This window comes from Nothoprocta perdicaria, unplaced genomic scaffold (genome assembly GCF_003342845.1).
Source record: "Nothoprocta perdicaria isolate Ctin4 unplaced genomic scaffold, notPer1 scaffold_1, whole genome shotgun sequence".
NCBI lineage: Eukaryota > Metazoa > Chordata > Aves > Tinamiformes > Tinamidae > Nothoprocta > Nothoprocta perdicaria.
Genome location: NW_020454093.1, coordinates 5,639,310 through 5,662,748, shown reverse-complemented (window position 1 = coordinate 5,662,748; position 23,439 = coordinate 5,639,310). Strand labels below are relative to the sequence as shown.

At 40.3% G+C, this 23,439-nt stretch overlaps 1 protein-coding gene across 1 annotated transcript in view; it reads left to right on the top strand.

Annotated features, from left to right (window-relative positions):
• Positions 1–23,439, top strand: part of PIK3R1 (phosphoinositide-3-kinase regulatory subunit 1) — a 48,508-nt gene that overhangs the window by 8,479 nt on the left and 16,590 nt on the right. Inside the window, exons 2-5 of the mRNA XM_026036793.1 lie at positions 17,856–17,948; positions 19,121–19,195; positions 22,015–22,146; positions 23,070–23,271. Coding sequence (XP_025892578.1) covers positions 17,856–17,948; positions 19,121–19,195; positions 22,015–22,146; positions 23,070–23,271 — 502 coding nt within the window. The remainder of the gene's footprint in view (positions 1–17,855; positions 17,949–19,120; positions 19,196–22,014; positions 22,147–23,069; positions 23,272–23,439) is intronic.

Below are 23,439 nucleotides of genomic sequence, written 5' to 3'. Positions count from 1 at the left end.
CGCTAATTCTTAATTTTTAATGCGCGAGACTTGGACGGAGAAGTGAAAGAATGTCCGTAATGTTTATGAGCGGATCCAGGGATTGTGCCGTGTGGGAGCCGCAGCTGCTTGGCGCAGGTGAGGCGCCATGGAGCCCTCCCCACAGGCCGGCCCGCAGGCCCGGCGCCTCATCCATGGCCTCCGCGGGCCGAGTGTGGACCGCAGAGCCATCAGCATGTGGTGGCACTCGGCTCCTCTTCTCTGGAGCATCGGGGCCCGGCTAGAGCTCCTCTGAAGGAGGGATTTTTGGCCGAGCAGGCTCGGGGGCTTTGGGCCCCTTGTTGCGATACAGGCCTCCGTTCTTTGTTTGGTGTTGGCAGCGTTGTTTGCACTATAGCCTTTCCCTGGAGAGAAACGTCAGAAAATGTCATCCACTGACATTCTGAAGCGAGTTATTTTGGGTGCTTTGTAGTCAAATCTGGACAGATGTTTGAGTATAATTTAGAGTATATTCTCGCCAGTCCAAATCTGTTCAATTGTTCTGCAGCCAGAGTAGCGTGGTTGCTCGTTAGCCTCCATAAGCAATTTTGTTACGGAGGGAAGGATTTAGGGAGGCCTTCTGTTGCAGTGTAAGCTGGTTCTGAGACTAAAGATTTTTTATAGTGACTCTCACAATCTTGCTTATTCAACAGCAAAAGTGTTAAGGAACTCTGATTCAAAATAGTACGTAGCAAAAGCTTCATATCAAATGTCTGCAAATAAAGGACCTCTGTTCACTTACTTTAGGGGTCCTCAAGAGCACAGAGGGATGGATGGATGTTTGAATTCTTCTTGCTCTGGTGTATTTATAATTTATTACTGTTGGTTCGGAGATTAGTGTGCGTTCCCTACTGCTTTTATGTTTTTCTAACTTCCTCCTGGGTTCAAATTTAGTGTTGAGAACTCCAAAACTCTTTTGTTAGTTTGTGTAATTTCTAGCCCCATATTTAAAATAAGGGTTTTTCACCATCCTGTTATTATCACAACACTTTCATTTTCTTACAGTAAGTCATTGGGTTAACAGCATTTACTGCAGAACACCTGACAAGAAGCCCTGCTTCTTTTGAACAGCCTTTTGGCTGTTGAGAGAAGTGTGACTATCTGCTGAGAGAACATTTGGCACTCATCTGTTCTACGTGATAGTAATCATTGCTTTGCGTTAGGCTAGTCTCAAAGTGATAGTTAAGTTTCTTATATTTACAATATTAAAACTTGTACAGAAAATGAGAGTGGATTGGGGGTGCTTTCCCCAGTGAATTAAGATATGGGACTTTAAGCTGCATGTACCGTTTAGCAAAAAGGGGAAGACGGTTACCAACTGGCATGCTTTTGCTCCAGATGTTTCCTCTAAGACAAATATCTAGGGTTTTATTATGACACAGTAAGAACAGCCAATAAGAAGAGAATGGGACTTTTTTTTTTTTTGCTTTTTATTGTCTGCCTGATCTAAATAGCCAGTCAATCAAATGCTGTGGTAAGTTGTCTAGTAGTTTAGCTGTAACATGCCTGTGCCTGTTAATGTGAGCTGCTCTCTTCTGAATACAGAATTTAAAACGTTTTATTCAAAAACTCTTTGGATGCAAAAGAAAAAAAAACTTATTTTGCAGTACCGATGTTGTTATAAATGTTAGATGTGACTTTGTTTACTGAAAAGACTTGTTCATACAAGAAGCAGCAGGCTCCTGTTTTGCTTTCCCTTAAATTAGTGGCAAAACACATTTTGATTTCAGAAGGAACAGGATGAGACCTATAGTCAGGGATTAGCAGCTTTGGGACAAATCCCACAGCTCTTATTCTCATTTCTCTCAGGCAGAGTTCCCATTGCCTGTAGGGTTTGGAGCACAAATGCTGTAATTATGCTGGCTGTTTTAAAGAGATTTTGCCTTTTGAGTATACAATTTTCATCTGGTATGGATGTGTGTAAAATATTACATGATATATAGGGTATAGAAGAGCAGTATCTAACTGTCCTTTTGTGGACTTCAAAGACAGAAGGGAAACAGCATTGCAATAATCTAGTCTGACCTGTGTTAATAGGGCATGGAATGTCACTCCATAATTCCTGTATCAAGCTCATAACTTCTAGATGGTGTAAAGTGTGTTTCTGATCAATCCCAACTCCTCCTTTTACTATGTGCTTAATGGACATGACTTAACTTCCAGTTTCATCCATTAGATAGCAAGACTTACAAGTTCAGTAGCAGAAATGTCTTCTAAATTTTTGAGCTACATTTAATTGGGGATGGAAAGTGCAGAAACTATTTTCAGTCAGATTATTTCCCTTGGTTGCATTCGGTTATCTTCACTAATGCAAATAAAAATGCTGCTAGACACTTTGGCAAGGATGGTTGTTTTTTCAGGGCTGCTTATTATCTGGATAGTTAGCGTGATGATCAGTAGGGTTTCTTACAAGTGAGGAGATGATACAGTGACAGTTTTAATTGGATATTCTGTTATGGTGATGAATTATTATATTAGAATAAACATGGAGTTTTGCCATTTTGATGTATCTGCATATGTAGAGTGAATTCCCCATTATATTAACAAGACATTGTTAAAGTTGCAAAACCGAGCATTTTAAAGTTGTGCTTGTACATGTAACTATACCACCTGTAGTACATGCAGTATGATACAGTTAATTATCTAGTCACCTGAGCCCTGTTTTGCTTCTCATCCTGGCTTTGTTCATTGTAGGCGTCCTCGCCGAAAGAGAATTGCTTCATTTTGGTTGTTTAGTTTGTGGTCTGAAGGCACCTCTACTTCACAGAATTCAGTCTCCTCTCTGGAAGCAGATTTCTTTGTTGCCTCTTGTGGTTTTTCCAGTGACATTCCTGGCAATCGTGTCACGGAGCTTTGTGAATATTAAGACATCTTCAGGGTACTGGTGTGAGTGAAGGCAGCATTATGATTCCTGTGACAGAGCCCACATATATGATTTAAAAGTATCTACAGTTTTAAGTCACTGATCTCTTGGTTGTGGAGGTAAAACATTTCAAAAAGATGGATTTGGAGACAAAACTAGAATAAAGTTTCACTTAACTGTTCACTGAGATGAGCTAACGTCCAGAATCAAGATAAGCTGGACACTACAAGGCTTTATTTGTGCCAGAGAGAAAGTACCATCTGCTTCCTGCCCTGTAGGCAACAGTTACGTAGTACAGGGTGCCCAAGATGATTCCTTGTAGAACAAATCATACTAGCATTCCTCGACTGCACCATCCACCTTCATAGTCTGGAATCCAAGTCAAAGTATCAAAAGCAGGAGAATTATTAGAATATGAATGGACAGATTGAACAGATGTGGTGACATAATTTAATGTTGGCTCACTTTGTTTCCCAATTCTGAGCATTTAAATTTTGAAATTCTTGGTCTTGTAAATTTTATGCTACAAGGATGCCTGTCAGGGATGCATGTTTAAATTACCTCTTGCTTTGCACTCCTATGATTCATCTCTAATAGCTTTGGTTTTTTTTGCAGTTTCACAGTTGCAATGCACAGGAAGAGTACAGGAGACTTCCAAGGGGAGCAAGTTATCTCATTAATTTCAGTCCTTGAAATCAGATGCTTTTATTGACACATTTGTTCTGCCATGCTGCAAATTGCAGCCTTACTTAATCAAGAGATGTGGCAGTGCAACTTCATAACAGGGTGACAGACCAAGTTTTTTTTCTGGATTACTCTGTTGCTAGTCATACGTTAAATATCTCCTTTGGGAAATACTAGCTTAGAAAGTGGACATCCAGAATGCTTCAGTGCAAATGACAGATGAGTAACGAGGGAGGCAGAAAAAAATACTCTTGATATTTGGAATGTTGTTCATTAGCTCTTTCTGGACACACTTGAAACATGAAAAGAGTGTTCTGTGGTAGAGGAATCTGTGCAGTCTTGCACCAGATCCCTTCACAAAGTTGGAGAAATTGAAGGATATGCTTATTCCATATGAATGGAATCTGTCTGTGCAAGCTTTGTATTTTTTTTTTTGCATTTTTTTGACAACTTATGTCTCTGCTAGATACTGGTATGTAAATCACAGAGGCTTTAGATTTATCTGTTCAGCGAGGACATAGGACTCTGAAAAAGCAAGAATGTACAAATGCATGCGCCTGTAAAAACCCTGAATTGCAAAAATTGTTTGTAGTGGGCTATAGAGGCATTTGACAGATTACGTGCAAGTACATACATGTGTGTTTCATTATTTGATTGCCTTAGGAGAGTGCTGTTTAAGTTGGCAGATCTACTTATTAAAAGCAAAGCTTGCTGGCTGGCAGCTTTACAGAGTGCCAGAAGGAAAAGGAGACCAAATGCTGAGAGAGAAGGAGACAGAACATGCAATGTGCATAAAGCATGGAGGAGCTATAAAGAGAAGGGAAAAGTACAGCTAAATGTGGTTGCAGTTTGTTCTTTTGGGCTCAAGTTGGTGGCCACTCAGAAGTAAAAAGCACAAATTTCTCTAATTTCAAGATGCTTGGTTCAGAGCTTACAAAACACTGTCAGACCATGGTGGAAATGAGCACTGTAATAACACCTGGAGCTTTGTCCTTATTCTCAATAGCTTGATTGGAGCATACAGGAACTACAGTATTGACTCCTAGTATGTACCAAGTATCTGCATATAATTTGAGGATGGGTATTTTGTAGCTATTTTGAGGGTCAATGGGGAATCCAGTTTTCATACTTTGCTTTGTCTCCAAAGACTTCTCAGTTTGATAATGTTTTTGTGGAAAACTGACCCATAGTAAAATATAAGAAAAAGAGAGCTCATTTTGGAGCTCTCTGGACAAAAAATGGCTCATTTTTTCAGAGAAGTCGAGAAATATCTTGTTTTTAAAAAATCCCTTAAATTTAGACCTGGATTTATGTGTGTTTTTCATACTGATCTCCCTAGAAGGGCTATAAGTGGCATAGTTACCACTTTGGTGGCAGGCAACGAAAGAGCCCTGAAAGAATTACCTAGCTGGTGTGCAGTGGTTACACCAACAGTCTGCTGGCTCTAACATTTTTGAGGAGCTCTAACTTTTGAAGTCTTAGTAAAGTTCTTTGAAGATGCCAGAGATTAACTAATTAAGATGCAAGTTTTTCTAGCTGAATGCATAATATTGGAAATTGAAAGGAGTCCCAGATAGAAAAATTCTTGTTCTGATGAAGCAGGCAAGTCAATTGAACTGCCTTTGAAAGCAGAGTCATAAGCCTGTTAGAAAAACAGGTCAGTTTAAAACAAATGCGTTCCTCTTGCTTCTGTTCTCAGCAGGGAATTAGTTTTTTGGAATGATTCTCCATCTGTGAACCAAGCAAGCCGTCCTTCCTCTTCCTGGCATGTGCCACATTTAAACAAACAAAAGAGGAAAAAGTTCTTTAAGAAGACAGAAGAAAAAGAAAGAGGTGTTCTCATTTGGTAGGGTCAAATAAAGGTAACTGGTTCTTTTGGCAAGATGATGACCCAGGGATTCCTCTGCAGCACAGTAACAAAAACAGACATGCAAGAGGGTGGGTTTTTTTTCTTTTTGCTTCAGTAGAATAGCAGGAAAACAACCAGAATATATCTGGCCTTTTGACAGAATAGCAGCCAATCCAAGCCCTGGCTGGCCAGTGTGGAAGAAGGCAAACTCCTTCCAGGCAGAAGCCTTCCAGCCTTGCAAGCCTCCGCCTGCTTGGTGTGTATGTGTTTGACTCCACCACCAGTCGTAGCTGGAAGACCTTTCCACATGTTTTATCACATCTTGTGCAAGGAGGGGATATTTTTTTTCACCTTTATTGTATCCTGTAATCAACGTTCTAAAACAACCAAGTGGCTGTAGCTCCAAGCTCTCTCTTTCAGCGTGTGTACATATGTGGAAATACAGGTAGATGGACAAATAGATAATGCTATTATAGTTAAGATTTAGGTGGCTAGTTTAGAAGACGGACTTAACTTTCTCAGCAAGAACAGGATGGTGGTCAAAAAAAGATACGTGTGTGCGTGTGTGTGTGTGTGTGTGACATTTTCTTAGGGTTTCTTAAGGTCTGGAGCAATTTAAAACTGCAAGTTTGCACTGATGTTGCAAAAAATCTATCTGAAGTACTTACAATTAAACTTCTCAAGAGAAAGCCTTTTCCTGTTGCTTTTGGTCTCCTTGTAAAAATATTAGTCCTACCAAAGCACACTGAAATCCTGTTCCATACTTTTTACCCAATCTTTGGTCAGGATTTGGCTTGCAGATGCTGATGCTGATGGTCAGCTTTTGAGGCTGACAAGAAGATAATCTTTTTGTTGTACCAACTTCATTGTTTTCAATTCTCATAACAGATTTTTGTGCTGTACAAGTTTGTACTGTGCAAGATGCTGGATGCAGATACAGAAAGAGGATTCTTTATCCAGTTCAAGTTAGGTGGCCAGCTGAGACCATTGTATGCTCAAAGCAGTTAAGTTTTATGGAATGAATTCACTGCTTTAACTACTAAGATCTAAATTAGCTAATTCAACAGCACAGTATGAACAAACAAAACACTGCTTTATAGAATAGATAACTTTTAATTTCATATATTAAGTGCTGCTTCATATTCCTTAAGGCCCTTTTGGTATGGTGTCTAGATAGTGATAAAAGTTGGAACGAGAAATCAACACTGATACTGCTGTGGGGGGTAATCTAGACAGCTGTGTGATCAGGGTCAGAGGATTTGTTATGTACAGACTGAGAGTTTTCTTCTTTATCCAAAATTAAAGAAGGCAGTGGGATTAACTCTCTGTAGATCCAGTTCAGGAATTTCTCAATAATAGTGTTTCAGTATCTATGTCAGATCAGCCCATGGTTTAATGTCTATAAGGATTAACCCATTTTTGCTTTCTACAAGATTGCCTTTCAACATTGCCCTGTTTCTGTATTTTTCTTGCTACATCTAGAGCCCCAGGCTGCTTTTTTTTTTTTTTTTTTTTTTTTTTTAAGACAAGAAAGACTTAATTTGAAACATGTCAGCTTGCAGAATAAAGCAAGCCCATTGTTTGCATTTTTTTTCTAGGTGACTGCTCTACACTCATTATTTTTAACCTTCTCTGTGTTTATAAATGCTTCCCATAATTCCCAAAAGATGAAGGAGCTGTTTTGGCTTTTATCTGTCAGCAGCTTCTGCCAATATTTTTATGTAAATCTTCCAGATCTAAATAACTTGACTTCTTAAACATGATAATGCACACTTTTTCTTGCAGCAGTGAGGAGCTGCTTCTTCTCTAGATTGCTTGCCTGTGGATACTTTGAGTGGTGTGACTTTTTTTTTTTCTCTTTTTCCCCCCATTTACCCTGTCTTTACCAAAGAAATAGCAACAAAAAAACCTTATTCCCCAAGTTGTACACGTTAAGGTTATTGAATAAAAAAGAGAGCGGTTTAAAAGCTACTTTCCAATCAGAGTCAGTATCAGAAACTCCTGATGACTTTGCATAAGGAAGATCTTTGTGGTAGTAAGAGAAGTAAAGAGTGGTAAGGAATGAAGATCCTTTTCATTTAGGCAGGTTATAAGAAGAGGGTGCCCAGTCTCTTCCAGCAAATGTCCATCCAGCAGTCCTGTTTCTGTGGCAAAGAGCAGATGCTGCTGGAGCGCTCCTACTAACCTTCATTGTGGTTATGGGATGGGGAATGAGATCGGTCATCTTGATAGGTGAGTGCTGTATGCCAGCATCCTTATTGATTCCCATTCCCTCTCCCACTGTTTCAATACAGCAAGTGATAATTGAGCTTTTGCGCATTGGCACCCTGTTTATTGCTCCTTTTCTGGAGGAAACTGCACTGTTCTCATCCTGAAGTGACAAAACAACAACCCTCGCTTGCAAGGTCTATATGAGAAGGCAAGGCCTTGAACTTCTACCAGAAATCAAAAGTTGACTGAGTGGGTGTCTTAATAAAAAGCTGGTTGTCTAACAGCAAGTACTAAATGGTTACCTAGTAGTGGGGGTGTTTATTTAGCAAAAGGACTATAGTTTTCTAACATATGTTCATTAGTAGCCCGTCTGTGGCAATAAGCCAGCAAAGCTTGGGTCAGAGGTCTGAAAACACCAGCATGGGAACTCGCTGCAGTTGAGAGCTGATGTCCCTGAAGTCATCTCAGCACAGCGTTCTGCACAGCTTTGTCCAGAAAAGGCAGAATATACTAATGGCTGGATCCAAAATTCACAGTGCCTTTTTTGAGGTGGACCTTAGCATTGTTTCCTTTCAAAGATAGGCAGCTGTCTCTTAAGCGTGGTGGAGGTGTTCAGAAAGAAAAGACTGTTTTCCCATCTGCTAGGAAGAACTAGAGACCAAGCTATGGCACAAAGTACTCTTGCATGAGAAGCTAGGTTGGAGATACTACAGGGCCTGACAAGAGGAAGTTAAGTATCCAGGTTTGAAGCAGAAAATGAGTAGCAGAATAGGAATTTGCTAGAAGATCATATGCCCTTTCACAAATGGAGTAAAGCTGAAGGTAATAAATACCTCAACTACTGAACCGTTCCTCAAGAACGTTGGACCTTTTGTGCACTGATTGAGGCAGAGTAATTTGGTGGGAACGATGCTATATGATAACGTGAAAAGACGTGAAAGAGCTGATGAGTCCAGCCTTAGTTCTTAGTTTTCTTAAACTTTGAGAACTTGACATTGTGATTTTTATGTTGTTATATGTGTAGTATTCCATGTGTCAGATAGAGGGAGCTTTACTACTTATTTCTTGAAGGGGGAATAGTAGTAAAATATTTAAGTATATTAGCAGTTTACGTGATCTGCTTAAAGTACACTTTTACTAGAGTTTACTATTTATTTTTTAAAAAGGAATTTAGAGAGCAGAACCAGCATTAGAGTATCAGAGTATGGCTTTAATATTTTAGGGAAGGATGAGGTAGAGTTTGTGGAAAGGTTAATAGAGCAACTGGTGTGAATTCTAAGAGATGGCTTAGTTAATCCTAAGGCCAGTAAGGGAGACGCTGTTTGCACAGAACCTATTGCAAGTTTGTTTGAGCCTGATAAGGATTTCTAGGTACTGCTACTGCAATCTGGATGTTTAATGACAATACTAACCCTGAACGTTGCACAGGGAACCTGTTAAGTCAGTCACAAGGTGCACTTGTCAGTAGAACGTGCCATTTGTCCTCACACCTATGCTAGCCACAGTACATTAGGATATTCCATGTAGGATTTTTTCCTTCCCATCATTTATGGTTTCATGCAAGACCACTGCCAGAAGCTGCCCTGTCAAGTCAGAACCGTTGTTCTGCAGCAGCCTTTTTCATTGCTGCTTTTTAGCATCTGTGCAGGGAGCTGGGCAGAACTGCTCCAACATTTTTGGAGCTCAGTTAGTTCCTAGCTCTGGAGCTGCCATCCTCCAGGAGGAGGGAATGATGGGCACAGGCAGCATTTAGCAAAAAGGCCACGTTTTGCAATTTACTGACTGCAGCTCTTTGGTTGTGCCTGTCTCTTCCCTTCCCCACTGTTGCTGCTACCTTGGCCATCTTATCCTGGCTCATGGGGGGTTGCTGCAAAGTGGCTACTTTACCATTTTTTACTCTAATCTTCTAATATCTCTCTGGTTGAAAAGTATTACGCTGGAACATGCAGACCTCTTCAGGATCTTAGAAGTAGATGTGAGCTTTGAAAATGTTTTCTTTCTCTGCCTCAGAATCACACTCTGAGGGCTGTACCTGCTTGTTGAGTTTGGAGATGCTAACCTGGTTTTCTATTTAAACAAATGTTAATTAGGAGTTGTGAGAATGTGGCTGTGTGCTGTGGGCCTGCAGAGTCGCTCAGGGCTTGGGGTGAGCTCTCAGAAAGGAAGGACAGCACTGAAGCTTGTGTCAGCCTCCAAGCCCCTGAAATGTGTGGGACACTGTTTTTTCCCCCAAAACTGTTAAACATTATGCATGGCATTGGAATATCTTTTTTTTTTTTTTTCCATAAGCCTTGCAGTTTTTCCCCAGAAGAGGGCTGCTGCTTTCTCTGTTCGTGTTGGTTGCAGGCAGTGCTAATTGAAAATAGTTGCAGCCATTTCAAATCCTAATTTCAGTTACCATTTCAAAAAGGGAGTATTACAAAAGCTCACCCATAGAGGGAAGCAGAATGCTGTCATTGCGACAGGCTTTTTAACTGCAGATTGCTTTTTAAAAATTATCTGTGCTCAACTGAAGCCAACAAAAAACATCTGTTGTCTTATTTATAGCTCCTGTTTCTAAGAAGTATATTCTGTAGCAGATGAGAAAAGTGCCTGACAACTCGTAATTCATAAAGTTACGGAGGTTTAATCTGTTGGAATATTATGTACAGAATTCCGCTACAGTACGGGCTGTACAACTTCCCTTCCCCAGATGGTAGAAATGGGGCTTTATGAAACATTAGTAAGTGTGAAATGTGATTAGCAGATACTATTTGAAGCATTAAGCTGTAATGAAGGACTATAATATTCTGCAGTGCTACTGCTGATTGGTGGTTTCGTACCATACAAATCTGTCTCATTTTGCTGTGCTTTTGTGCAGCCAGGCTTTTCTGAAGTCAGACACATTCCTGTTTTCCTGTCTTTGAACTTTTGTTTTGTTTTAGGGCTTTTTTTTTTGACGATTAATGCAATGGGTCTGTGACAAGCATTCATTTTTGTGCCAGAGAAGAGAAAAAATATATATTTTAAGAATCAATACATTAAAAATTGCAATCTTTAATATCAAATCAGAGCTTTCTGCTATCTATTCTTTGCAGATTTTCTCCTGTTAATCTATATTTGCTTTGGATTGTTTTCCTTTCACTCATGGTTTCTCCCCCTTACTCTCCTTAGCCCTTACCTGCAGCTCGTGCAAGGTTACACGTGGGGAAGGGAGAGCGGATCTTTCTCACACGGCCACCTTCCACCTTCCCGCATAATCACTGTACACGTGTTTTATCACTCACATCATTCCTTGCATATTTGTGCTGATAACCATGGAAAGTATCTCAGCAAAGTATTTGACGTGTCTCACAGCAGTGATTTATACAGGTGACTGTCTTTTTCCATGTATTATATGTAGCCAAGATACGATGAAGTAGTATTCAGATTTTATTCCAACCTTCATAGGTTCTGTAGGTTAGACTAATTCTATGTTACTGATATAGGACAACAGCAGAGATACAAATGCTTTGAAAAGGTTTTTGAAGTTCAGGAGACATTAATGGAGTATTCTTTATCCATGAGAAGTAATTGATATCATTGAGATTTGCCAAGAAGGGTGTTGTACTCTTTTCAGGTGTTTCTTCATTGTAGACGAAGAGGACTGACAACCTGATATGATAAATTATTTTTCCAGTACAGAGCTGTATTTCCTTGTGTGGCTAAAATCCTTGGCATGCCATTAACGCTGAACATCTGAATGAGGTTTTCACTTTGTCCTCCAGACAATAATCAAAACCTACTGATTGATGGAAGAAATGAACTGGACTTGCTGCACAGTATTGAAGAACTTTCTGACGGGAATTTAGAATTAGCCGAATTTCCATCACACTTCCCAATTGTACTCTAGTCATGTAAGGTCACTAGCAGATGTTATTTCTTCATTCCTTTTAGCTTTGGGATCTTTCACATCTCAATAAATCTTGACTCGCACGCATTTTTCTGCCTAAACAGAAAGTGGGTTTCCTGTGAGCTCCCAGGCTGAGCGCCTTGCTGGGCCAAACCAGTTCTTCATCTAGCCCTGAGGTAGTTTCTTCTCTCTTCACTTCTCCTTGATCTAGTCTCCTCTTCTGCCAAGGCCTCCGTGGTATTCTGGGTCCACAGTCTCTCTGATTGACGACATCTGATAAAAATAAAAGACAAGTAATAGTAGAGAGGCCTCTTTAGCCATTCATAATGGATGTATCGAATTCACAGAAGCTTAAACCTGCCTCTCGCATGGAAAAAAATGTACAATATTGCTAATGAAACAAATATTGGAGAAGGTGGCTGAGCCATGAGAAGTTGTTGCTCTTGCTGTTTCAGGGATGGATTCTGCCTTTAGGAGAACGTAGCTGTAGCCAAAATCAAATCTTCTTGGTCAAAAGGAATTCCTTTGCTCCTCCAACAGTTGCGGATAATTTTACAGGCTATTGCAGTGCTTGATTGCTCTGTGGCACACAGTGACATTAACTTCTTTATCTTCACCTTCTTGTCTTTCATCCTTTTCCAGTTAAAACACATTGCTAATAGCAGCTGGGCATTTCTAAATACCTAATTTATTTTGCTTTCAGTAAATGTCATGAAGTTTTCTAAAATTACTAAAGCCAAGGCGTAGTTATGGTCCTCAAATCTTGGAAAAAACTTCTCTATTTATTTGTAATACCAGACCCATCTTTTTTTCTGTCTTAGTATTGCATTGGGCCCTTGATAAGACTATAAAGAAACATATAATGGCCTGCAATATCCTCTCGGTAGAAGTTGGTGACTTTGTGTCACCAAGGGTCTTTTCATTCTTCAGCTGTGGGACAGGGACTTGCTGTGGTGCTTCTTCCCGAGCTGACGGAGCCAGATGCGAGGGGGCAGGGAAGATTCGGGCTCCGCATCTGGAGCAGTCACCACCTGGCAGGCACTGATAAGGGCTGGGCCTCCCCTCGTGCTGCCCGAGGGACCTCCTGGCCACTTCCCTGATCAGGAATCAGAACTCTTGTTTACCCGGACACAGCTTTTCATGTGTGCTCAGTGTAGTCGTCCTCAGTGCTGCTGCTGTTCTGATTTAGGGATTCCTCAGCATTAAGGCACTCTGAGGGCATTGATTGCCTCGACTCCAACCACTGCCCCAAAGGCTGCACAGGAATATTCACCTGCCCTCCTTTCAAACGTACATCTCCCATCAAACTTAACATTATGTGCTGACAAGTGCTTAAATTCAGCCATTATGAATTCTCATTTAAATTCAATATCTGCCTCAGGGAAGGCGGATGATAATAGTGAAACACTTTTTGAATTGCTTTTCCCCGAGCCACCACAATGTGTAACTGCTTGTTTCCTGAAACAGCAGCATTTGAAGCAAGAAGGAAAGGTCCTCCATTTCCCAGGATTTTCAGTAGTGAGCGTAGGGTTGATTTCCATGGAGAATCTGCCGCCTGGCCTTTCGTTTTGCTCCTGGTGCTGCCGCAGCAAAAGTACCAGAGACTTCATGGTTTTGTTAGCTGACCTTGTTGGAGGTGGTATCGCAGCCTGCCTCGCAGTGACAGCTACTGTTGCCTTGTTCTTCTGTGTTAATTAATATGTTTATGTTTGTTACACAGTTAATTTTAGTGTTGGTCAAACCCTTCAAGCCCGATCGCATTATATGACTTTCACACAAGCATACGTGCAAATCTGTGAAGACATAAATTGCTATGTTAGTGGATACAGTTGCGTAAATAAAGAGCATATCTGCATGCACATAAGCCACTTATAAACATCTTAAGATCTGTCCTCTCAGATGTTAGACTTCTATGCACAACTACGTTGTCATCGATTGCAATATGTATGCATAGCTTCAAATGCACATTTCTTGAAAAAGGTTAAGACTGTGCGTGGAGATCTTGATTCAAAAGTGAATTAATGTTAGTATATAGTTGCTGTAAAAATATTTAGAAGTTGAACTCTTTTCCACGGTGTGTGCTGTTACATTTTAAATCACATCCTTTATATATACACTCATTTTCGCCCTTCTTCCAGCAGTAATGAAAGATTTGGCTCAGAAACGTTAGAAGCCAAATTCCAGCCTTAAGTTTCCACTCGCCGTTGCCAGGTACTAACTCCAGAATATCTCTCTCTGCTGCGAGCCCTTCCAAAAGGTGCAGCTGCGTGCCGGTTTCGTCTTGCATGCCGCAGCCACCCTGGCAGCCCTCAGCCCTGAGGTATGTTCCGCTCTGCCCCACGCCGAGGCCTGTCTGGGCAACGGGAAGGGAAGCGCTCGCAGATGGGAGGCTCCCCGTGTCCTGCTGCATCCCATTGGCTCCCATGGAGCAAGGTAAAAATAGAGCTAGTGGGAAACGCGGCTTCTGCCAGGTGTCATCAGAAGCTCCCTTGATTTCTGGAGAGCTCTTCCCAGGCGTGGGGCTGGGAGGAAGGCGCAGACCCCGGGTGACAGCCTTGTGGAGCCTTCCTCTTCTGCAGACGGTGGGATTTCCAGAGCATTGCAGGATTGCCTGCGGAGGGGGGACATGATTGCTTTAAGTGAGAAACTGATCCTGGATTGCAGCAAAGGGATCTCCAAAGTTGCGCAGATTCTTAAAGGTGGATTTGGTTCCCCGAGCCTCGGTGCTGTGCTGCACCATGCTTCAAAGCAAAAGATACTGTTGAGATCAGGTACTAAGTGCAGGCTGCATGTGGGGTCTCCTTCTCTTTCCTCTTACTAAAAGTTTTCCTCTCCTTCTGTAAATCTCTTAATATGCATGCGGTGTTTTCCTTCAGAACATCTAATCTAGAGTCAGGACTTTCCTTAAGGATATCGTGTGTTCTGGCTCCAGAACTCATTTTTTTTATTTATTTATTTTTTTCGCCCCAAATTTAGCTGTAGTTTCTTCCTCTCTCATTTCCCGCCAGCATTTTGAAAAAGGAAGGGCACTGTACCCAAATTTCCCTGACTTCTGTGTAAGTGCTATAAACTGGCTGCAGTTCTACGGGTGCTCTTAAGTCTTTTTTCTGGCAGATGGAAGTTTCCTGAGGCCTCTCACCATTAGAGGACCGTCATTTTCTATCCTGTGCAAAAGGTGGAAAGTTTAAAGTACAAATAGCAGTACGATACTGTGGATATTTTATATAGGCAATAACAGTGATGAATAGACAATCCCAAAGTTGGTAGAGAGCTAAGTAATTTTTTTGTCAAGGCATCTCCTGAGTGCTTTTAAAGCGAATATTTTTTCCTCAGTGTTATTGAGCACTGTAGTTGTTTTTCTTAGTTGTGTTATTCTTTGATTACTGTATTGAAGGTAAATGTAGGTTTTGTTATTGCCACTGTGTGTATTGATTTGCTATAGAACTGCTGCTTGCCAGTATGCTTAATATTAAAAGGCAGGTGAGTATCCTGAGGTTTAAATCAAATTCATACTTAAGAATTTGATGGTTTAGGTATTTACAAAATAGATTCTCATTGTTTTCAATGGCTTTGTTCCTATCTGAAAGTTCACTAGTTTTCCTGGTAGTCAGAAGTTGCATGCTCTGGAGAAGAAGAATTGGATGTAGAGAAGAAGAAAAGAAATCATAACTCCTCTCTACTCTCAGAATTTTAATATTTTTTTTTCCAGTTACTTATTTTAGGGTAAGAGACAAATAGAAGAAACCCTTTATTATAACCAACCTGAGGTTTTGCTCTACACCTACAAGGCCTGTTGGCTTCCTCCCTCTGTTTCTCTTTCCTCCCTCCCTTCCCCAGCACCAGTTTAGGCTCCTAATTGCTGCTCTGCAATCGAGACGAGCGCCTGGCTTCAGAGATGATGCAATTTCATCGCTGCTCCCTACGGCGGCGAAGGGCACTTCATATAATTAGCTACCTAAGGAACAGAAAGTTATTTTCAGAACTATGTCAACTCCGTTCTTAAAACCCCCTCTTCCTTTGCTGCCATGTAAGGGTTACACTCCATGCCTTTCTGCCCAGTATTATAATAGGAGCATTTTCATAACATACCCTTTATTATGCCTCTGATCATCTGATTAGATCCTTTCAGTGGCTTGTGCATTATCATAAGGGAGTTTCATCATTTCGGGTCAGAAGGAACTGTTTGACCAGAATCTTACAAGTCAGATAGTCTGTGTTTCAGCATGTCTCAGCAGGGCCCGGAATAGAGTGCCTTGTGTTTGAGCCCAGCTTGTGTTTGGTAAAGCAGAGACGGACATGAATAGATGAAAAAATATCTCTTCCTTCCATAGGTAATTTGTTCTGCACTAATGACTATGTTTGGAGTTTGGCAGGTTGGCTAAATCTTCATCAACTCAACACATGCTTTTAAGCCTGTATTTAAGTTTCAATCAAAATGTTATACTGAGTCAAATATCTGTCAAAACTTCAGAGTTTATTATCATTAGTCATTTGCATTTTTCAGCTAACTCTGATCCCATCAAGGAAGGAAGTGGTGTGGTTTTTAGCAGGACCAATCCTCTGTGAAGCTCTGCAGGCAATCCCTAGTAACAGTGCTGCCTTTGACTGCTTTATCCTAGGAGTGTGGTATCAGGTTTTCCATTATTTTGTCCAGCTCTGGTATTATATCTAGCGTGTAGTCATCAGGGTCATCTTACTTGTCCTCTCAGAGTGCAGATAGAGCAGTAAACCTCTTTTGATCCCCTGGAGTTGCTCTGATTTTTCCATGATTCATTAAGAAGTAACAGCAGTAGGCCAGAAATCTCTGTGGGCAACCCTTTGGGGACTCCTGCATGCTCATTTTCTGAGCCTCCTAAGTTAAGCTTTTATGACTAACAGATGTTTTTCTAATGTCTTTTTTAGTTATGAATGGACTGGAAAGTATTTCATCATTATCATACCATCATTCTGCCTTTTTTTTTCTTTTCTTTCTTTTTTTTTTTTTTTTTGCAAGTCACATGTCTCAATGTGCAGTATGTTCCGCTTCCATTATTAGTTTATAAATAATCATATTTTATTTAAGTTTAACTTTTCCGTTTTCTGCCTTTCCAAACCTTTTCTAGACTTTCCTACCTACCTTTCCTATGTTTAAATTGTGCTAAATTTTAGAGAGAGTTCTAATTCCTGTCTTCAAAATAGTGTGACTTCTCATCCCAAATATTTTTTCTCACTTGTGGCATGTTTAATTTTCTGGCTATCCAGAATTTTTCCTTTTAAAAAAAAACCAACAAAACAAAACCTTTCTGTTCCCATTCTGCTCGTTTCCCTCCTAGCTAGTTATGCTCCTGATTTTGTTCACTTTCAGTCTTCTAGGAATACAGCATGTGCATACGCATGCACGCACATCTAGGCGTGATGAATTTAATCAGGCCAAGATCACCACCTCTTGGCAACTGGCAGCTCCTGCTCCAGCGATTAAGCTGTGTTTATCAATCGCAACCCAGCAAAGTTTGCCAGGTGTTCCTGGCAGCTGTTTCATAAGAATACCCATGTATAAATGCTCTTGTTTTCCAAGAATTAAAGAGGGCTGATTTAAAACTCTGAAATAATTATTTTGTTAAAAATAGTGGATTTGGAGATAAATCATGCCTCATATGACAGAGCCAGAATGTTCCTTTACACAGCATGCTCCTTCTGTGAAGAAAATCAGTGTGCAGGATTGTTTGAAGCTGCAGGATGCTCCTTTTGGATCATCCCACAATTTGTTCTTCCCTGATCATTATTCAAAACAAATATCTTGCTTCAAGAAAACTGTATTGTTAATACTATTAGGGTTGAAAAAATGAAAACAAACTGAAATTATCACTGAGCTTTTCTGTGAGTATTAAGACTTGTTTCGGCAGCTCGTTTGGGCCTTTGCACATTTGTTTCCCCAGGGGATCAGCAGCTCCCCCATGGTGGTGTGTTTAGCTCCCCCATCTGGTGCACACTGGATGTTAACGTTTCAGGACAAAAGAAACTATTTCTCTGACTTGAGTTGTATTTCTCTTTTTTTTTTTCTTCTTTTATATATATATATAAATTGCAAACATCTATTGTATTTTCTGTGGTTGTGTTAAGGGTGATTCTAGGAGTGATTTAGATCTCTAAGAGAAGATGCCATGAAAATGCAGTTGTCATCATTTTTATTCAACTCTTGAGTAGTTGTGTGGTGTTCTTTAGGCTCGGCGAGTGGGATGTTTGCACTGTCTCCACAGCTGATAAAATTAATTTGTTCAGTGCTTAAAAATTAACTGGTTGCATTATGTGTCATGGCTTTCATAAACGGAAATCACTTTCAACTGTAGCTTAGCTTTTCTTTTTTAATTTTTCTTTTACAGCTGTTTCCCTTCCAGATCTTACCGAGCAGTTTTCACCTCCTGATGTTGCTCCTCCAATCCTCATCAAGATAGTGGAGACGATTGAAAAGAAAGGTAAGCTGAAGACCTGGAAGGGTTTTTGTTTCTTGTGTTAGCCAGGACAGCACTCAGATTTAGAGCTGTTAATGCATCACATTACTCAACTGATAGGAAAATAATCGAATTTGAGGATTATTGTGTTGGTTTCTGCTCCTCAGAGGCTACTTGCATTATAGGAGCAATAGCAAAGCTTACTCCAAGTGACATTTAGTAATTTAACTAATGCAAATACTACTGAAATTGATGGGAGTGGTTGATTTTTTGCTGTTTTTTTTTCAGTAGATGAATACCTCAGGTTACTCCATCCTTTTGAGGCTCTCCCCTTTCTTCTACTGTGCCCTCTCTTCTACCCTTCATTTCTTACTTTGGCTTCTCCTCTGACGGGCAGCCCTCGCACTGTAAGGAGCTGCCCACAAGATCCTGCTCATTCAGAGGCCTTGAAGCCTGGGTGGGAGAGGGAGAGTGGTGGTTTGATCAGAATCAGACTGCTGTGCTTGGGACACGGCACCTCCCCTGGTGCTGTGAGGCTTTAGGAGCCTACAAACTCCTATAAAAACATGCAGGTGCTTGCTTTCCTCAATGAGAGGAGCCAGGGTTTAGTGACAGCTTGCATAAACGGGTATGACTTCCAGGAAACCCTCATAATACAGTTAAATCATTGATATTCTGGATCACTGTCTATGCTCTTTCCATGCCTGTCCTGTTGTGCAGGAGAGATGAAACATCTGCATTTCTACAGCTCTCCATCACTTTTCTTACCGTATTTGAACACAATTCTGAGACTAACACTGTGAAATCCACTTAAAAGACCTGATGTTTCCACCTAGCATGTGTAAACACAGATCTGGGTACTCCCATATCTCCTATAAGCTGTTTTCTTCCCGGGATGTGTGTGTCTGTTTCCTAGTTCTGGCCCTCTAAAGTTAGCCCATGGAGAGCTCTAAAGAACACATGAGTCTCCCTGGATCTCTGATCCTTCCTGGTCAGTAATTTCTTCAGATTCAGCAGTTTGCATGTGCAAAGAGATGTATTCTTGCCCTAAAAAGCAATCACATTCAGTCGTTTAATATGTTGCAAGAGGATAGTGGTGGGAGAATGTTGGAATGTTTTGAAAAAAATAATAATGTTGTTTTTTGCCAACAGTTATAGGAATATTAATGTCTTCTCCCATTGATATTGTTTTGAAGGTCTGGATTGTCCAACTTTATATGGAACGCAAGGCTCAAGCAGCTCTGCAGAATTAAGACAAATTCTTGAAAGTGGTAGGTACAGCTTTGCCTTAATGCCTTAGATTTTTGTGCTGAGATTGATCATGTTTTCTTTGCTCCGCTTCTCAGCTTATATATGATCAGTTTCTGAATCATACAGCATAAAACCCAATTTAAAGGAAAATCTTGGTAATTTTTAAGCTTAGTATAGAAGGTATTTTTCACAAGTATTGGTTGTGTCATTTTTTTCATGGCTCCATTGCCTGTTTCTTCTTTCAGGAACAATTATTTTAATCATTCTTTTGTCATTTACTTGTTAAAGGACTAAAAATCTACCTGTACAAAAAAAAGTTGGTTTTTGTGAGAGGCCAGAAAAAGATAAGCTATTCCTGTAAGTCTGCAGGTTAATACGCAGTGCTGTGCATGCATTTGTGCAGCCTTTCTGCTTCCTTTGGTCCAGTCACTGGAGAGGCAATATCTGAACACCTGCTCCATGGCACAGAGATTATGGTGGAAGGAAAAGGAAAGTTAAATTGAGGGAGAATTGAATTGACAGGGGAACTGATGTCACTGCAGTAGGCAGGCAGGGTTTTAGACAGTAAAATGCAGCTACCCAAGTAGCAGTGCCCTGCCACCACTACATACCTGTTCTTTTCTCGTATGTGCTTCTGTTTCTTCTAGCACACTTTTTTTTCCCTCTTTCGTGCTGGAGTGACACGACAGCCCTGAGCTGCTCTGTGAGAGATGGAGAGCTGCTGTTGCAGTGACAGTGCTTGGCCACACCTTGCAGGCGAGCTGGGGTGCGGCTGTGAGCTTCCTCTTGCATAAAGGAACCCCAAAATACAAGGGCTAAGAGCTGGAACTGGTTACATGCAGTCTCACCAAGGGTTTGGAAAGCAAGCAAGCTCAAACTGTGAATTCAGCACTTTTCATTTTTAGTAATTGCAAGTGTTAACAAAACGAACTAGAGATGATATTTTGAGCTGGCTGTTCCTTCCAATCAGAAGAGCATCCTGTCCTCTTTCGTTTTGGTGGCAGGGAAGCAGTGTATGGGTGCATGCAGGGCATGGGCATGTGCATGTCGTGCTAGCAGACAGAGCATTATTTTTAATATTGTAGTTGTAGTTTTCAGTACAGATAAATCCAGATTTTCCAAAGCACCAATACTAATGTATTTCATAACTTATCCCTTGTTGAGTGTCTAAACGGACATGCACTTTTATGCTGTCTCCCAAGATTAAAGATTTGTGGTTTGCATGTATTCTTATTTAAAATACAATTATCTTTAAGAAAATGAAAATAGGACTTACCCTTTAGTAACAGACTATCTTTCTCTCTTATTTTGAGAAAAGATCCAAATCTTCCAGGACAAAGCCAGTATAAGGGGTCTTCAGACAGATGGATAAACAGCTCTGATCTCTGCCTACCATCTAAGTTAGCAGAGTGCCAGTCGGTTCTGTTCTCAAAGTTGAGCCACATTAGTGTGCTGTTGTACTTACAATTAAAAAGCTCTTCATATTAATTGGATAACTGCCCATTAGCTTCAACACAGTGTTATCTGGCTCCGAAATCAAATCTGACTTGCATCTGGCCGGCTCAGCAGACATGAGAGTTCAGATCTGGTTATGATGTTACACCAAAAGAGCTGTGGAATACCAGAAATTTATTCTTACTAAAGCATTGATGATAATTTGTGATATACTTCAGAGAATGGTTCACAGCGAGAGAGCTAATGAAAACTATTTCCTGTAAATTTGTGGTCGGATTCTGTGATGCCTAGTTACTTGTTGCATCTATGCTGCAGTTTTTTTTTTTTTGCTTTCTGAGCCATTCATAATGTCTATGTTCCTGTGTGGATTCTTCAGTATCTCATAAGGATTGAGTTCATACTGCAAGCTTTTTGTTGGGGAAAACAGGAAGGAGGAGGAGGAGGAGCAGCAGCAGCACTGAGTGCCTCACTGTCCTCACTTGACTGCCTCTTTCACAGCACTTGTAGACATACATATCTGAGACCTCAGCTATCTGAGGCCTCTGTGGAGTTTGGTTCAGAATGGCCAAATAGGTTGAAGACTTATTTTACAGAGAACTTGACAAACCTGAAAAGTCTGTCAGTGTTAATGACTCTAAATTATTACCAAACATGGATTTTTTGGTAATCATTTGAGTCTTTTCTGGACCAGTTTCATGTTTAAGAGGAGACTGAATTTTACTTGAATTATGCAGGCACTTCTGAATTTGCCTGATATTCTGTTAGTCCTGCATGTGACGCTCTTAAACACTACTTCAAGTCATAACCATGCTGGAAGAACACCAGTCTTTACAGGAGAGATCCTAATTGCTGCATAAAACACCAAACACCCAATTCTGCATGTGCATATTTGTTTCCACTTACTGACATAAATATTTACAGACTTGGGGCCTCAAGTTGTTAATGTAGCTTCTAGCCATAATAGAAGTAGCTACTAGTAGAAAAGCTGCATTTGACCAAACCCCTGATTAATACTTCTAACACAAAATATTTACAGATAAAACACAGACTTGTTAAAAATATTCTGCTGTTCCATAACATTGCCAACATACAGCATGGCACTACCATTATTTTGAGTCTCAGTTCAGCCCTGCAGAGCATATGACTGGAGGCCACATGTGGCTCTGGAAGCCATTTGGTCCCTCAGACACCAAAAAAGCCTGTCTGTTGTATTATGCACTGTGTATTGTTCATCTCAAATATGTGTCTCAGAGGATTTCTTCTAAGCTGTTTGTTGTAAAACAGATACAGGTTAGCAGATTTGACTTGATATAAAATGATACTATCATGATCCCTTATATTTTTCTGGTTTCTCTATCTGAAAAATATTCTTTTTTTCCTTTAGATGTTTCTTCTTTAGATTTAGAGACATTTGATGTGCACAGTTTATCAGATGCTCTCAAGAGGTATCTCCTGGACCTGCCCAATCCTATCATTCCAGCAGCTGTTTACAGTGACATGATTTCTGCAGCTCAAGGTATGAATATAGAATATTTCAAACGTCAAATAAAGAAAAAGTTTTGTTAAAATTCTGAGTATCCAGTGATTCAGCTGCTTCATTGTCTCCCACAGAGTAAATGGAAGATTCTGCACACCCTGGCAAAGTCTCAGAAAAAAAAAATGTGTGCATTCACTGATTTTAATGAAAGCTGCTTCAATTCATATACAGAGATGGATTACTTACTTCTCTATTTATGCAAACATAATGGAAAATATAAGGGTTAACACAATTCTCTGTCTTTTTTAAAAGTGGAATCTCTATAGAAGAAATGGGGGGAAAAATCAAGGACTTATCTGTATGCAGAAAGCTAATTTTTAACTTTTTATCAGTGCAGACAAAGTACATGAATTAGAGGTCATCATGTTCTGCAGTACGTGGGGAGTTACCGATTACAGAGTGACAAATAGGTGCATATAAGATTCATCATCTACACAGTGGTCCTTTTGGACAAGTGCAGCTTACTGGCTTTCAGCACGTGGGCCAGGTCTTCTGTTGTATGTCTCGGGACAGGATATTGTTACTGGTAACCTTCAAAGTTAGAACAGCACCTGTGAGACTTATCTAGTGCATCTTAGAATTACCCAATCATGTGTGACACTAAACACAAGACAGATTCTACCAGTACACTCTGCACACATTGTGGTTTTTACCAAAATGCATATCTGTTTCCATTTGACTTTGAAATACTTGTTCTTTACTGTTCCCTGAGCATTTCACTTTTTTTTCTTCTAGAAGAAGAAACAAGTCTAAACAGCACTAAAGACAGAATTTACACTTTTTTTCTTCTTTTTTTTTTTTTTGAAAAATTAATGCTTCCAAAGGAGTTACATTCCAGTTTCATTTTACTGGTTGAATGTTCCTGTGCTGATATCAAGAGCCTTTTATCTGTTTGCTTGCAGAAGTGCAGAGCTCAGAGGAATATGCTCAGTTGCTGAAGAAACTCATCAGATCTCCAAATATACCTCCCCAGTATTGGCTCACACTCCAATATTTGCTCAAACATTTCCTCAGACTTTGTCAAGCCTCCAGCAAAAATCTCTTGAATGCAAGGTCTCTAGCTGAAATTTTCAGCCCTCTGCTTTTCAAATTCCAGATAGCAAGGTATGTGGGAGATCTTTATTTTCTGTATTGTAAACTTGGGTTCGCTACATACAAAAGTAGGCAAAGCAACTTACTTCTCTGACCTTACTTTTGCTGTGCTTTTTGGAAGGCATTAGTATAAATTTTTGCAATGCTTTTTGAGTAATGCTAAGAAAAACTTTTGCACTT